Genomic DNA, 13,168 nt, shown 5'->3' with positions numbered 1-13,168 from the left:
TTGTAACCTTAAAAAAATGTAACCAATTCACATGCTTCTTTGAAACTGCCTTAAAAAGCACACAATTTTAACCACAATGTTTCAGACTGGGATCTAATGCATCTTTTTGAATGGAATTGTATCTCATAGGCCTTTAGTATATCATGATCTCTGGTAAACTGGGAGGAGAGGGATGAAATATAGCCCAATTTCTAAATTTGAAACTGGAAATTGTTCGTTTCATTTTCCAGTTGAATCAGTTTCCAAAACAATTAACCACAAACTTGATGCTGAGATGGTATTTGCATCACAAACTGTAATAACTCCCTCACATTTTCCAGTGTCTTTCTTGTTAGAGAATTGATAAGGATTTGGAATTGCGCTGCCTGCAAGAATGCACATGGCCTTTGATGAGACTCCTATTCAGCTCCTGCCTTCCCGAGATATGTTCTGATTTTTTAAAAGACACCTTTATCAGAAAGAAATTACTTTTCCAACCAAAAGCATTGGTATGTCACAATGGGTTACTTTCAGTTACCATTTTGGAGAGATTTAGAGTGTTTTGGGGAAGGTCTGGGAGGAATGTAACATAGCATTTGTGGCTTGCTATGTGAAGTCATTTGGCTGGTTTTCAAGTGAAAAGTTACCTCTAAAATTTGCCACAATATATATGAGTCATTAAAGGGGCTTCAGGGATACCCCAACCCACATTAGAAAGTCCAACATGGTTGGTGGCAGTGGAGATCTAAATTGCTAACAATTTTCAGCTCCACCAGGAACAGTTCTTTTGTAAGGTAAAGTAAAGGTAAAGGTTTCCCTTGACGTTAAGCCCAGTCATGTCTGACTCTGGGGGTTGGTGCTCATCTCCATTTCTAAGCTGAAGAGCCGCCGTTGTCCGTAAACACCTCCAAGGTTATGTGGCCAGCATGACTGCATGGAGCGCCGTTACCTTCCCGCCGGAGCGGTACCTATTGATCTACATACATTGGCATGTTTTCGAACTGCTAGGTTGGCAGAAGCTGGAGCTAACAGAGGCCGCACACGCCGCTCCCGGGGTTTGAACCTGGGACCTTTCAGTCTGCAAGTTCAGTAGCTCAGTGCTTTAACACACTTCGCCACCGGGGCTCCTATCTTTTTGTAAAGCCATTCTCAAATATTTTAGACTACAACAGGGATAACTTAAGCAATATCTGGAAATTCTGGGAAAATCCATTTTCTTTGCAATTACTTTAGGGATTGAAGCTAAACCTCAAGCAAACAGGAATGTCCAAAGTGGGAGTGGCAGATTATTCCTATGTCCTTGCTAATAAAAAGTATTGTCTTTATTTCTTTATTTATTTACTTACTATATTTATATCCCACCTTTCTCAACCCCTGGGGGGACTCAAGGTGGCTTACAAATGGCATTACATAGTGCCTACAGCATAAAACATGAGAAATTTACATTAAAATTAAAAAGCATACCTAAAATCATATTTAAATACAATCCAATGTTAAGACACATTCTACCAGAAATTGAGAGATGTGTCTTTACTACATCACAGTTTATAAATCAAGACCAGCATTACATGAAGCTTTGATTTTGTCTTTACTCTCTTAATAGCACTGTGTGCTGTAGTCATTGAACTCATTTTGACTCATTCCTGTTTATAAAAACAAAACGTCTTCAGTATTTAGAGAAATTGTTTAAAATTATTCCAAGCTGTTGGCCCAGCATATTCTCTTCTGGGTTGTATTTACCATTCTACCAGAAACTGAGAGATGCTGTTGCCATAGGAAACAGGACAAGGTTAATGTGATAAGAAATGGGAACCCATCCTATTAATACAGCAGTACTGTAACATTATAATCAAATACTCTCCAAAATCCTTAGCAGAGTTCAGCAGAATGATTTTGGAATTTGCACCCTCTAAAATGTTAAGGCTGAAGACACTGGATCTCAGTCAACTTTTGAAAAGCACAGGGTTTTCTCATTTAGTTTGGCTTTCCTAGACCGTTAGGTTCAGGCAGTGCTCAAGAAATGAAAAAGAGAAGGCATCCTGATTAAACTACAACTATAAAGTTTAAACATTAGGTTAAATTAGATGCATTTTCCTGTTAAGTTTGAACTATACTTACAGTTTATTCAAACTGAAGTCCAGTCACCCTGGTAGAAGTTTCTAAAATGCTCTGAATATTTTTAGTGAGTGTATTATCTACTCCTTGTCAAAAATACCATAATCACAACTTTTGAGGCGACTGCTATGTTGGGGCAGAAATAAGCAACTAAGGAGTGAGGACTATCTCTTATTTTTATTGCAGTTCATTACAGAGAAAGGAAGAGGGTAACACTCCTCTTTAAATCGCTCAGAGTTTCTCTTAATAGAGAAAAAGTGGGATGTTAATAATGATGCTGATGATCATGATGATGATGATAATAATAATAATAATAATAATAATAATAATAATAATAATTTCTCTCCCTTTATTAAACTGCAATGGGGCTGAGAGGAAGTTTCCTACTTCTTGACCACCTGTTTATTCAGTGGTCCCAGCACTGAATATTGGGAAGTGGGAAGGCAGCATGGAGCTGTACATGTGAAGCAGATATGTTCCATCTGAGCCACAAAGAATCTCACCCAATATGTTTAACACAAATAGGTAAAAAATTGCAGGATTGCCACAAGAGGCTTTCACTACCAGCATTACCAAGAAAAAGAAAGCTTCCTTTGATCACAGAAAGATACAGAGGTGTATTGATTTCTTCTGATAAGAGAAAGATACAGAGGTGTATCTTCTGATACAGGGGTGTATAAACTGAAAACAAAGAGAATTTGATCAAAAGATTAGTCAGTTGACTAAATCCTATAGCAGAGCATTATATAACTAAAACATCACAGTAACATTGTTATATGGTGTAATATAGTCAGCTCCTGGCTTGATCACCATATCAGCTTGACACACAGTGAAAGTGAGCCATTACTAGAGGCATGTATTAATTTACTTCATTAACAAATTTAGCAGAATAAATATTGTATTATATATTAACTTAGCTGTGTTGGGGTTGCCTTTTATGAAGGACTAATTAAGTTTAAGACATCATTGATCACTGAGAGCAAGTTTTATTTCTTCTGAGTTCAGCATCCTCTAAAGTTTATACTACAAAGAAATTGATTACTGGGATCCACTAATTATTATGTGTCTTTAAAGGGAACGGCGTTTAGGACAGGAATCAATGATGAAACTATTGAAGGAGTTTTCCTCTTCATTTCACTTGAACTAAAATCAATCTTGTACCAATACCTCAGTTGGACCAATCAAAATATGCAAAATACTTCATTCTGGATTTCCATAAGTAATCATTAGGGCTCTGATTAGGATGCAGCTGACCACTGATCCTATCCCCTCCTGTGAATTATCTCCGGGAGACAGACAGAAGCAGGGGCCCTGTTGCAATCCCCCCCCCCTCATGCCAGGGAGACATGACCCTGCTTCTGCAAACTCCATTAAATGAATGCAAGGTGTACAAGATATTGTAAAATTACAGTTTCATTCTGATATTCTGGCTCGGTTATTCTCTTCCATAGCTTAATCCTTTACTTTGTGGTTGCTTCTTCACACATTTTCTTAAGTGGTGCACACTGTCTACTTCTCTTTCTCCTTTCACTGGAATTCATCCCGTATTTACACACATTTGTGGCAATTTACAGTAGACCCACCTCACATTTGCCCACAATCACAATCACTGTGAGAAGGCAACTCATAAAAAAACACTTTCTGTTTTCATTATTTGATATAACATCATTGTAACACAATTATTATTCACTATAAAGAAGATGAAGTGAACGTGATTTGCGGGCAGAAAATCCCTGTCTTCAGCAATAGATATATAGCTGTGACAAGAAACACAACAGAGAGAAGACAGTGGTGACTTCTTTTAGTCATGCTACTTTTTCCTCCCATCTGCTTTCCTCCAGTACAGAATAAGCCCAATTAGAAGAAAAACAGCTCAGGTAGAGGAATGGTTCAAAACTCTTTGCCTGCTCAACAACCTCTCTTCCCTCTTGTCCCACCCTACTTTAAAGATCTTTGTCAGTAGTCTGTCTGACGAACAGGTATCTGCTGCTATCATATCTAGTTCCAGCCTAAAGTTGTTGTGCGTCCTAGTGTCCCCATCGTGGGCAGGTATAACATTCAGTACACATCAAAATCTGGTGCAGATTCCACAAAAATACATAATTAATTCCTGTAGAAAACGAGTTGAATCCCCAAATGCAACTCCTTTAACACTGTATACTACATGGAAAGCTCTATGTGCAGAAGCTTCTTGGAAGCAAATATTACCACGTGCTTTTTTAAAAAAAGAAATGAAATGAAATAGGTAAAAAAATGAAAATCAGCAGCCCTATATTATACCCAGAACAACCTCTTATAATGATCCCAGAGCAAATCCAGGTTCTGGCTTTTACCTAAAAGACCTTGCCCACCCTGCTGTAGTCTCAAGTTCACACTCCACCAATTAATGATTTGCAAAGTAGGTGAGGACAATAAGATATTCTTTTAATGGAGCCTTTTCATGGCAACATGAAATAATATTTTTCATTGCATGGAGGTGTAATGAATATTTTAAGCATTTTATTAAGCAAAAAATTATCCAAAAACACCTCAACTTAGCAAATGCTGAAAAATCTACACACTATGTGGAAAGATGGCAAACAGGCAAACACACGCAAAAACAAAAAAATGCCACTGATTGAGTTTTGAACTTAAAATTTATTTGGGAGGATAGAACTGTTGTAGAAGAATCATTCATACCAAGCTCAGATAATGAATATAACATCAGCATAGTTGAAACAGATGTGAGTGGCCCAATTATTCATATTTCAGATTTGAAGAATAAAATATGTACAGAAATCCACTCTTAGATCAAAGAACAAAATTATTAAAAGTAGTATTGCCACTGGTAAAATGACCCATATTCCCATGGAAGGAAGATAAAAAATGAACACTGGCAGCTGGTGGCTTCCATGTCAGAAGTGAGTATTTTCACTTAGATTTGGTTCAAACTTCAAAGGAGTTTTCTAAGGTGCTGAACTTATTTGAGGAATAAGGTTCAGCATTTGGACAGCTGCTTTAGAGTTCATATTAAAAGTTCACAGCAAATTTACAGCCTCACTGAAATGGAAGCAACTACCTGTCAATGCCATCTGACTACTTCAATCCTCTGGTTTGATTTTCAAGTTTGGAAACAAAACTATCTGAATATACATGGATAATTTGCACAGGTAGGTAGGTAGGCCAAAAAAAAGGCAGTTAGGACTTCATTTGTTGCATAAATTCTTGACTGGCTCAGATGGTCATCAATCAAACCAGTGATCTCCCATACAAGTTCTGTTCCACTCCAGGCTACAGTTCCAGCACCATTCAAATCTGCACTGCGGACGAGGGCACTTCATATGCATGCATCCTCCTGGAGAAAAATGGAAATCCACAACCAAATGAGAATATGGTAAGTAAAATGAGAGGATAATTTATTAGCAAAAGAATAACGAATGAAAACACACATGATCTCTATATGCATTTGAACCATCCCTCAATGTATGTGTTTGTATGCATGAAATGGGCAACTTCATCTAGTTCCTAGCAAGCTGTACTCTTCGGCTTGAAGAAAAAAAAAGAGTCCATTTTAAACCTGTCACAGGGTGACACAATTTTCTGGCAAGATGGCCATATTATTACATGACATGGCTCAAAATTACAGAAAGAGCAAGATGCGTCTTATGAGTCTATCGAGGATTGCCATGCAGCATAAGTGCTTCCCTATGATTTCACAAATGCATAGCTGCTGAAGGAGTATCTACATTCCAGTCTTTTAGTATGGGAAGTGCAAGATCAGGTCAGCTTACTTTGCAATGTAGAGTGAACAAAATATCTGACTGTTCCTTACGGTATAGTTAGCTAAAGACACACCCAGAGGTTTGTATTTACTTGCTAAAGGGAACTGAAGTTCAAGGGCACTACAGGAGCTACAGGAGTAAAATGAAATGTTGCTAATGTCTATGGACACCTGAATGCAGAGAAGAATGAACAGCCCAGAGCTCTGGTAGGAAATACTTCCATCATATTACAAATGAAGGACATACAGTGCTAGGATGACGCCTGTGGTTTATTAAGGGGTCTTTTTTGGTCTCATGTTAGGCTTGGGTTTTGTGCATGAGATACTCCTAATAGTATGAATGTTGTTTTACATTTTCTTTAAAAAACATTTATAAAGGTCAGCTTTATATGTCTGATGCTTATAGGCATGTAAATTATATTTTTACCATTTCATTATTATTCTAAATAAGATGGTATGTTTTGAAAGTGGGCTGCAAGTCACACAAAAAATCACAAAGTTGCCCCATCAATTTTTCATAAGATAGATCACAGAAGACAAATTTATGAATTGGATCTGGAAAGACCAGAGTCATAACACCAGTATTATCCTGGCATAGAAAACAAACCGGACTCCTGAGCTAATCTAGAGAGGACAAGAGATAACCCAGACTGTATTACATTTTTTTGGCTTTTAAGTAAAACTGACATTGCGAGAGTGAGTTGTGGAAGCTGTTGGGATATGTTTCAATAAAACCCACCATCTTTTTCTACTGGAACATGGCAGCGGGGGCATGGTTTGGTTGTTCTTTTTATTGTTTCTTTGGATGCTTCTTCCCACCGAGACTGTATGGCTGCATGCTCATCAACTTTATATTCCTGCAAAGAGACAAGAAATTATCAAGGGAATGGTGACAAATACATGTCAGGTGTTTTCTCCAAGCTTGCTTCTGCAAAAATGGACAATATCAGGATGAAAGTTTACTCTCACCTCACTGGGGGCATCCCCTTAAAGGCTGTTATATCCCTATAGCTAAAAAGCACACTTTAGATAACATATAATATCAACCCTAACCCTAACCCAATAAGTCAAATGTCACATTAAATCAAATGTCACATTAAGACAGGGTCAGAGTTGACTGTAACTCAAACAAGGCTTTTAGTTTTCTGAGTAAGTGCTAAACAGAGTTTAATTGATTTCTCTACTTACTTTTGACCTTAAAGCTGGGGAGATGGTGCTTCTAATAAATGCTTATATGTGGTCTATGGGTCACAGTCCACTCATCTATGCTTTGAAACAATAAAGCCATTGACTCCCCTTTATGGTCTGGAGTGATATTTCAGTGACATTCTTAGAAAACACAAAGGATCAATATCACTTATTGACCTTGTGTGGAAGTAATCTATATCCACATAGTTTATATGATGATTGTGCTCTGCCACACTTCTACTAAGTACTGACATTGTACAGCTGATTGATTATCTGCCAGTGTGCCACAATGCAAGGGAGAATGTACACTGACTGTTACTTTAATACCAGTAAATAAAGCAAATTCAATTGATTCAATGACTGTAGTCTAGTCTGGACTACAGTAGGATTTTGGCTCTTGTGAAATAATTACACTCATGAAACACTAGTTATAAAACCATAAACTGAATACACCTTTTGCTCAACAAAAAGTACAGATGTATATGTAAGAGAGAGAAAGATGGCGGCATAGTAACAGCCCCCATGATCAGCTCCACTGGCGAGGAATTTAAAATTATTATATATACTATTGTGGACCCCCCGTCGCTCCCATCGCCTGAGGGGTGAGATTGCTGACTTACTCTTGGGGTCCTGGATGGTACGTGAGGGCCGTAAGTGCTGTCGACGGGAGCTTTAGAGGACCGAGAGGGAGAAGTGGAGAAGAAGCCTGGGCGCCATCTTATCTGCTCGGCCCGAGGGAGCCTCTAAGAGCTGAGAGCCTCCGAAGGCTTCTGGTGACTGCTTCCAGCTCTTGTTGGGGAAACTGAGGCCGCGCCGAATCCGGGCGGCCGCCAGCGGACATCTCCAACGATTTACGAGACCTGTTCTTGGGTCCTTGCTCAACTTCTCCTCGACGGCGGAGGCCGCGCCGAACCGGGCGGCCCTCGACCCCCACCTTTGTCTTTGGGTGGCCGCGCCGAACCGGGCGACCACCCTTAGCTCCGTCCTCAGCTTTCCCTCGACGGTGGAGGCCGCGCTGAACCAGGCGGCCTCTCTCGACTCCCTACCGGCCCTCCTGCAACCCCTGGTAGGCCCCCACAACTAGATCTAGGCCGCGCCGGACCGGGCGGCCTCCTCCCCCCCCGTCTCCAACCTCCTCCCTGGGCCTTTAAAGTTACCGCGAGCCCCTGGAAGCTGCGCCGATCCGGGCAGCTTCCTTGAGCCTTACCAGCGGCTTGGATGGAGAGAAGACATTTGGGCCTGCGGTGGTTTGCGTCGTTGGATGGCCCTCTGAGTTGTTCCCGCCGGCCTGTGCTCCTCCTGCTTCTGCCGCTGCCTTGTTGTGCTGCCTCCCAGCCTCCTCCCCAGCTTTCTTCGTGGTGAGAGTTGAGCTTTGGGGCCGCGCCGGACCGGGCGGTTCTCCCAACCCTCTCCTTCAGTTTTCAAAGAGAGACAGCTGGGCCCTCTTCATCGGCTCTACTGAACAGGGGGATTGTATGAAGCGGCGTTGTCAGGATCCTCAGTGCTGAAGCCGCCATCTATTTTATTCCATTTTATTTTATTTTATTTTATTTTTTATTTTTATTTTATTTTATTATTTTTTTATTATTATTATTTTTTCTCTCTCTCTCTTCTCCCCTCCCCTTTCTGAGTGTGTATGTGTGTGTATTTAGATAGGAGTGAGAAAATTTTATCTTGATGCAGGAAGACAGATTTGATTGTTGATAGGAAGTGGATCTGTGTATCTGGTACTTAAACATAGGAAGTGATCACATAGGATTCGTGAGTTCCAGGAAGTTAATTGTCTGGTATATTGTTGGTATTAGAATGTGAATGATGGTGTGCGCATGTTGGTTGATATACATCTGAGTGGAAAGAGTCAGTAGGAACGGTGTGTTAATTTTGAAAGATTAGAGTGGTTACTATAGGAAGGTTTTTGAGGAAGTATTAGGAATGAGTTGGCAGGAATTTCCAAAGGAAAATGAACTACTTCACCTATGTGATTTGTTGGGAAAATCGTTCAGCACTGTTTTGTATCAACTGGAAACACTGAACAAGAAAATTGATCATCTTTTCAAGGGAATCTCCCTGATTGCGACAAACCCTTCTCCTATAGACATTATAACAACTGTACCAACCAGTTCCACTAACATCAATGAGGAACTAAACGCTCTGGAAGACCATGGAAAAATAAAGCTAGAGGAGCAGAAAGTAGTTAATAGATCAGATTTGGAAGTGGCCAAGGATGGGGATGGGCTAGTATCTGGGAAAGAGGGTCAGGGGAGGGTGGCCTGGAAGGAAATTAATAGAGTCTCCCAAAGGACAAACAACACACTGTCCCCAGAACTGTTTGGACAATCTCGAGATACTTCCTGCAATCTGTTGCGAACCAACAAGGTGGCAGTGGAAGTCTCAGACTCTTTGCTAAATAGAGGCAGATGGTCATCAAAGCGAGCTGTCCATATATCTCTCTCTCAAATTCTTTCTATGAGCCGGTCGGAAGTGAAGATCAAGACCATTGACTGGCTTCGCAGAGACTATCAATCTTGGAACCGCTCCTTATGTCTTCTCATTGGACTGGAGGATAGAATGTTACTGGAAGAACTGTTTTTGTACGGGCCTAAACTCCAACAATGGGGTATTATTCTTAAGAGGGTATTAGTAGACCCAGTGATCCGCCCCCTAGACATTGGACTGACTCGTGAAATACAAGAGTCTCTAATTTCAAGCCATGTCTGTTCTACCCCCCAGCCCTGTCATCAGTCATTAGCTGTGCCTAGTCCCCCTCCCTCATTAGATGATGTTATCATATTAGATGACTCCTCCTCTCTCATACCAGCGGAGATAAGCCTCTCTTTTAAACAATCAAATACACTTGGAGGCCTTTCATCCCAGGATAGCTGACTATCCCCTTCAATTGGCAATCTCAACAAGCCAATCTCTCAGGAGGAGGAGGGTTCTCACGTGGGGGGGCCCATTGAGGTGGTGTGGGGGAGAAGGAAGAACGGTCACCAACAACCCAGGGAGAAGCGCAACAGAGTTATTGCGACCCTGGAGAGGAATAGGTGTGGTAGTCTCCAGGACAGACCCCTCAACCTTAAGGTCCTGCTTCTGAATGCCAGATCCGTCAATGGTAAGACAGCTATCATCCAGGATTTGATCCTGGATGAGGGGGCGGATCTGGCATGTATTACCGAGACTTGGTTGGATGAACCGGGTGGGGTGAATCTCACCCAGCTGTGTCCACCGGGTTTCGGGGTCCATCAGCAGGCCAGGGTGGAGGGGCGGGGAGGTGGAGTTGCAGTGATCTTTCGGCAGTCTATCGCCCTGATCAGATGCACCGTTCCACAATCTATGGGGTTTGAATGTGTCCTGCTGAAGGTGGGAGCCCGAGACAGCTTGGGGATTCTGTTGGTGTACCGTCCACCCCGCGACCCAGCAGTCTCCCTGCGTGAGCTAGCAGAAGTGGTCTCTAATGCGGCCTTGGTCTCCCAACAACTCATAGTTTTGGGAGACTTTAACATCCATGCCGAGACCACATTAACAGGTGCAGCTCAGGATTTCATGGTTGCCATGACGACCATGGGGCTGACTCAAGTTATATCTGGGCCCACACATCAGGCGGGACACACGTTGGACCTGGTTTTTATTGTGGACAGTGGGACAGTCAGAGTGGAAGAGCAAAATATTCTTCCATTGTCATGGTCTGACCATCATCTGATCTGTTTAAGTTTCGCCGTGGCTTCTAACCTCCGCAGGGGTGGTGGACCCATTAAGATGGTCCGCCCCAGGAGGCTGATGGATCCGGATGGACTTCTGAGGTCTCTTGGGGATCTTCCTGTTCTGGAGACTGGCGATCCTGTTGATGTCCTGGCTGATCGTTATAACAGCGAGTTGGCAAGGGCACTTGACACGATCGCTCCCGAACGTCCCCTTTTGCTGCGTAGAGTCACGTCGACTCCTTGGTTCACTGAGGAGCTGGCCGTGATGAAGCGTACGAGGAGGGGACTAGAGTGCATCTGGAGAAAATCTCAGGATGTGTCCGACCAAGCACGGGCTAAAGCCGCTATTAAGGCTTACTCCGTGGCTCTGCGAGCAGCCAGGAAAGCTTTCACGACTGCCCGCATAGCGTCTGCAGCCAATAGGCCATCGGAGTTGTTCCGAGTTGTTGGAGAGCTCCTGCGGCCTCCTGAGGCCCAGGAGCTTCCCGATGACTTGGCAACTCGGTGTAGCGATTTCGCACACCATTTCGCAGGCAAAGTTGCTCAGATACGTCATGAGTTGGACTCCAGCTTGACTGTGGTTTCAGCGGAGGTAACCGAGGCACCTGTCGGTTCCATCTTATGGGATTCTTTCCGGCTTGTTCTTCCTGATGACGTGGAGGGGATTCTTGGGTCTGTGAGGGCGACCACTTGTGCTCTGGATCCTTGTCCCTCTTGGTTGGTTAAACTGGCCAAAGATGGGCTGTTGGAGTGGTTTGTGGCCATAATAAATGCCTCCTTGGGTCAGGGGTCATTTCCATCCTGTTTTAAGCAAGCGGTGGTAAAACCGTTGCTAAAAAAGACCTCGCTAGACCCATTGGTTTGTGACAATTACAGACCAATCTCCAACCTTCCATTTTTGGGCAAGGTTCTGGAGCGGGTGGTTGCCACGCAGCTCCAGGAGTTCCTCGATGACACTGATTTTCTGGACCGCTCGCAGTCGGGCTTCAGGCCTGGGCACAGTACCGAGACGGCTTTGGTCGCCTTGGTGGATGACCTCCGCAGGGAGCTGGACAGGGGGAGTGTGACCCTGCTGGTTCTCCTGGATATCTCAGCGGCTTTCGATACCATCGACCATGGTATCCTTCTGGGGAGGCTCTCCGGGATGGGGCTCGGGGGCACGGTTCTGCTGTGGCTCCAGTCCTTCCTGGAGGGTCGTTCCCAGATGGTGAAGCTGGGGGACACCTGCTCAGACCCCTGGCCATTGACCTGTGGGGTTCCGCAGGGGTCTATTTTATCCCCCATGCTATTTAACATCTACATGAAACCGCTGGGAGAGGTCATCCGGAGTTTTGGAGGGCGTTGCCATCTCTACGCAGATGACACGCAAATCCACTATTCCTTTCCACCTGACTCCAAGGAAGCCCCTCGGATGCTGAACCAGTGCCTGGCCGCTGTGGCGGACTGGATGAGGAGGAACAAGCTGAGGATCAATCCTGACAAGACAGAGGCCCTCCTGGTCAATCGTGCGTCGGATCGGGGTATTGGGTGGCAACCTGTGCTGGACGGGGTTGCACTCCCCCTGAAATCACAGGTCCGCAGTTTGGGGGTCCTCCTGGATTCAGCGTTGACGCTTGAGGCTCAGGTGTCGGCGGTGGCCGGGAGGGCCTTCGCACAACTCAAACTTGTGCGCCAACTGCGACCATACCTCGTGAAGTCTGATTTGACCACGGTGGTCCATGCCCTAGTTACCTCCAGACTGGACTACTGTAATGCACTCTACGTGGGGCTTCCCTTGAAGACGGCCCGGAAATTACAACTGGTCCAACGCTCGGCAGCCAGATTAATAACGGGGGCAAATTACAGGGAGAGATCCACTCCCTTGTTTAAGGAGCTCCACTGGCTGCCGTTCATCTTCCGGTCCCAATTCAAGGTGCAGACCATCATCTATAAAGCCCTGAACGGTTTGGGACCCACCTACCTCCGTGATCGTATCTCCTTCCATAAACCTGCCCGTTCCTTGCGATCATCCGGAGAGGCCCTGTTATCACCATTGCCTATATCCCAGGCTCGCCTTGTAAGTACAAGGGAGAGGGCCTTCTCTGCTGTGGCCCCCCGATTGTGGAACTCACTTCCCACTGAAATAAGGCAAGCTCCCACTCTGTTAGCTTTTAGGAGAGAATTAAAAACATGGCTCTTCCATTGTGCTTTCGGTGAGTAATGTCTGTCATATATCTCCGTATTACTCCCCTCCGAACTTCTATCCTCCAGATTACCCCTTCCAAATGTCCCTGCCCATAGTGGAGTACTTCTCTGTCCCTCTCACTCCGGGTTTTATCTTTGTGTTCAAGTGGCCTGCCCTTGATTTATAGTTTTTTTGTTTTTGTTTTTTTCTTGATTTCTTGATGTTCTGTTTATTATTATTTATTGTATTTTAAATGGTGTT

At 43.7% G+C, this 13,168-nt stretch overlaps 1 protein-coding gene across 3 annotated transcripts in view; it reads right to left on the bottom strand.

Moving 5' to 3' along the window:
* Positions 1-4,711: 4,711 nt before the first annotated feature.
* Positions 4,712-13,168, bottom strand: part of prkn (parkin RBR E3 ubiquitin protein ligase) — a 990,653-nt gene continuing 982,196 nt past the window's right edge. For all 3 annotated transcript variants that reach the window (XM_062968967.1, XM_062968966.1, XM_062968965.1), the window contains 2 exons: positions 6,594-6,711; positions 4,712-5,428 (listed from right to left, as the gene is read on the bottom strand). In XM_062968967.1, the coding sequence (XP_062825037.1) occupies positions 5,319-5,428; positions 6,594-6,711 (228 nt within the window). In that variant the 3' untranslated portion in view covers positions 4,712-5,318. The remainder of the gene's footprint in view (positions 5,429-6,593; positions 6,712-13,168) is intronic.

Source organism: Anolis carolinensis, chromosome 1, assembly GCF_035594765.1.
Source record: "Anolis carolinensis isolate JA03-04 chromosome 1, rAnoCar3.1.pri, whole genome shotgun sequence".
NCBI classification, from domain to species: domain Eukaryota; kingdom Metazoa; phylum Chordata; class Lepidosauria; order Squamata; family Dactyloidae; genus Anolis; species Anolis carolinensis.
Note: the sequence above shows the minus strand (reverse complement) of the source record. Positions and strands in the feature narration are given on the sequence as shown.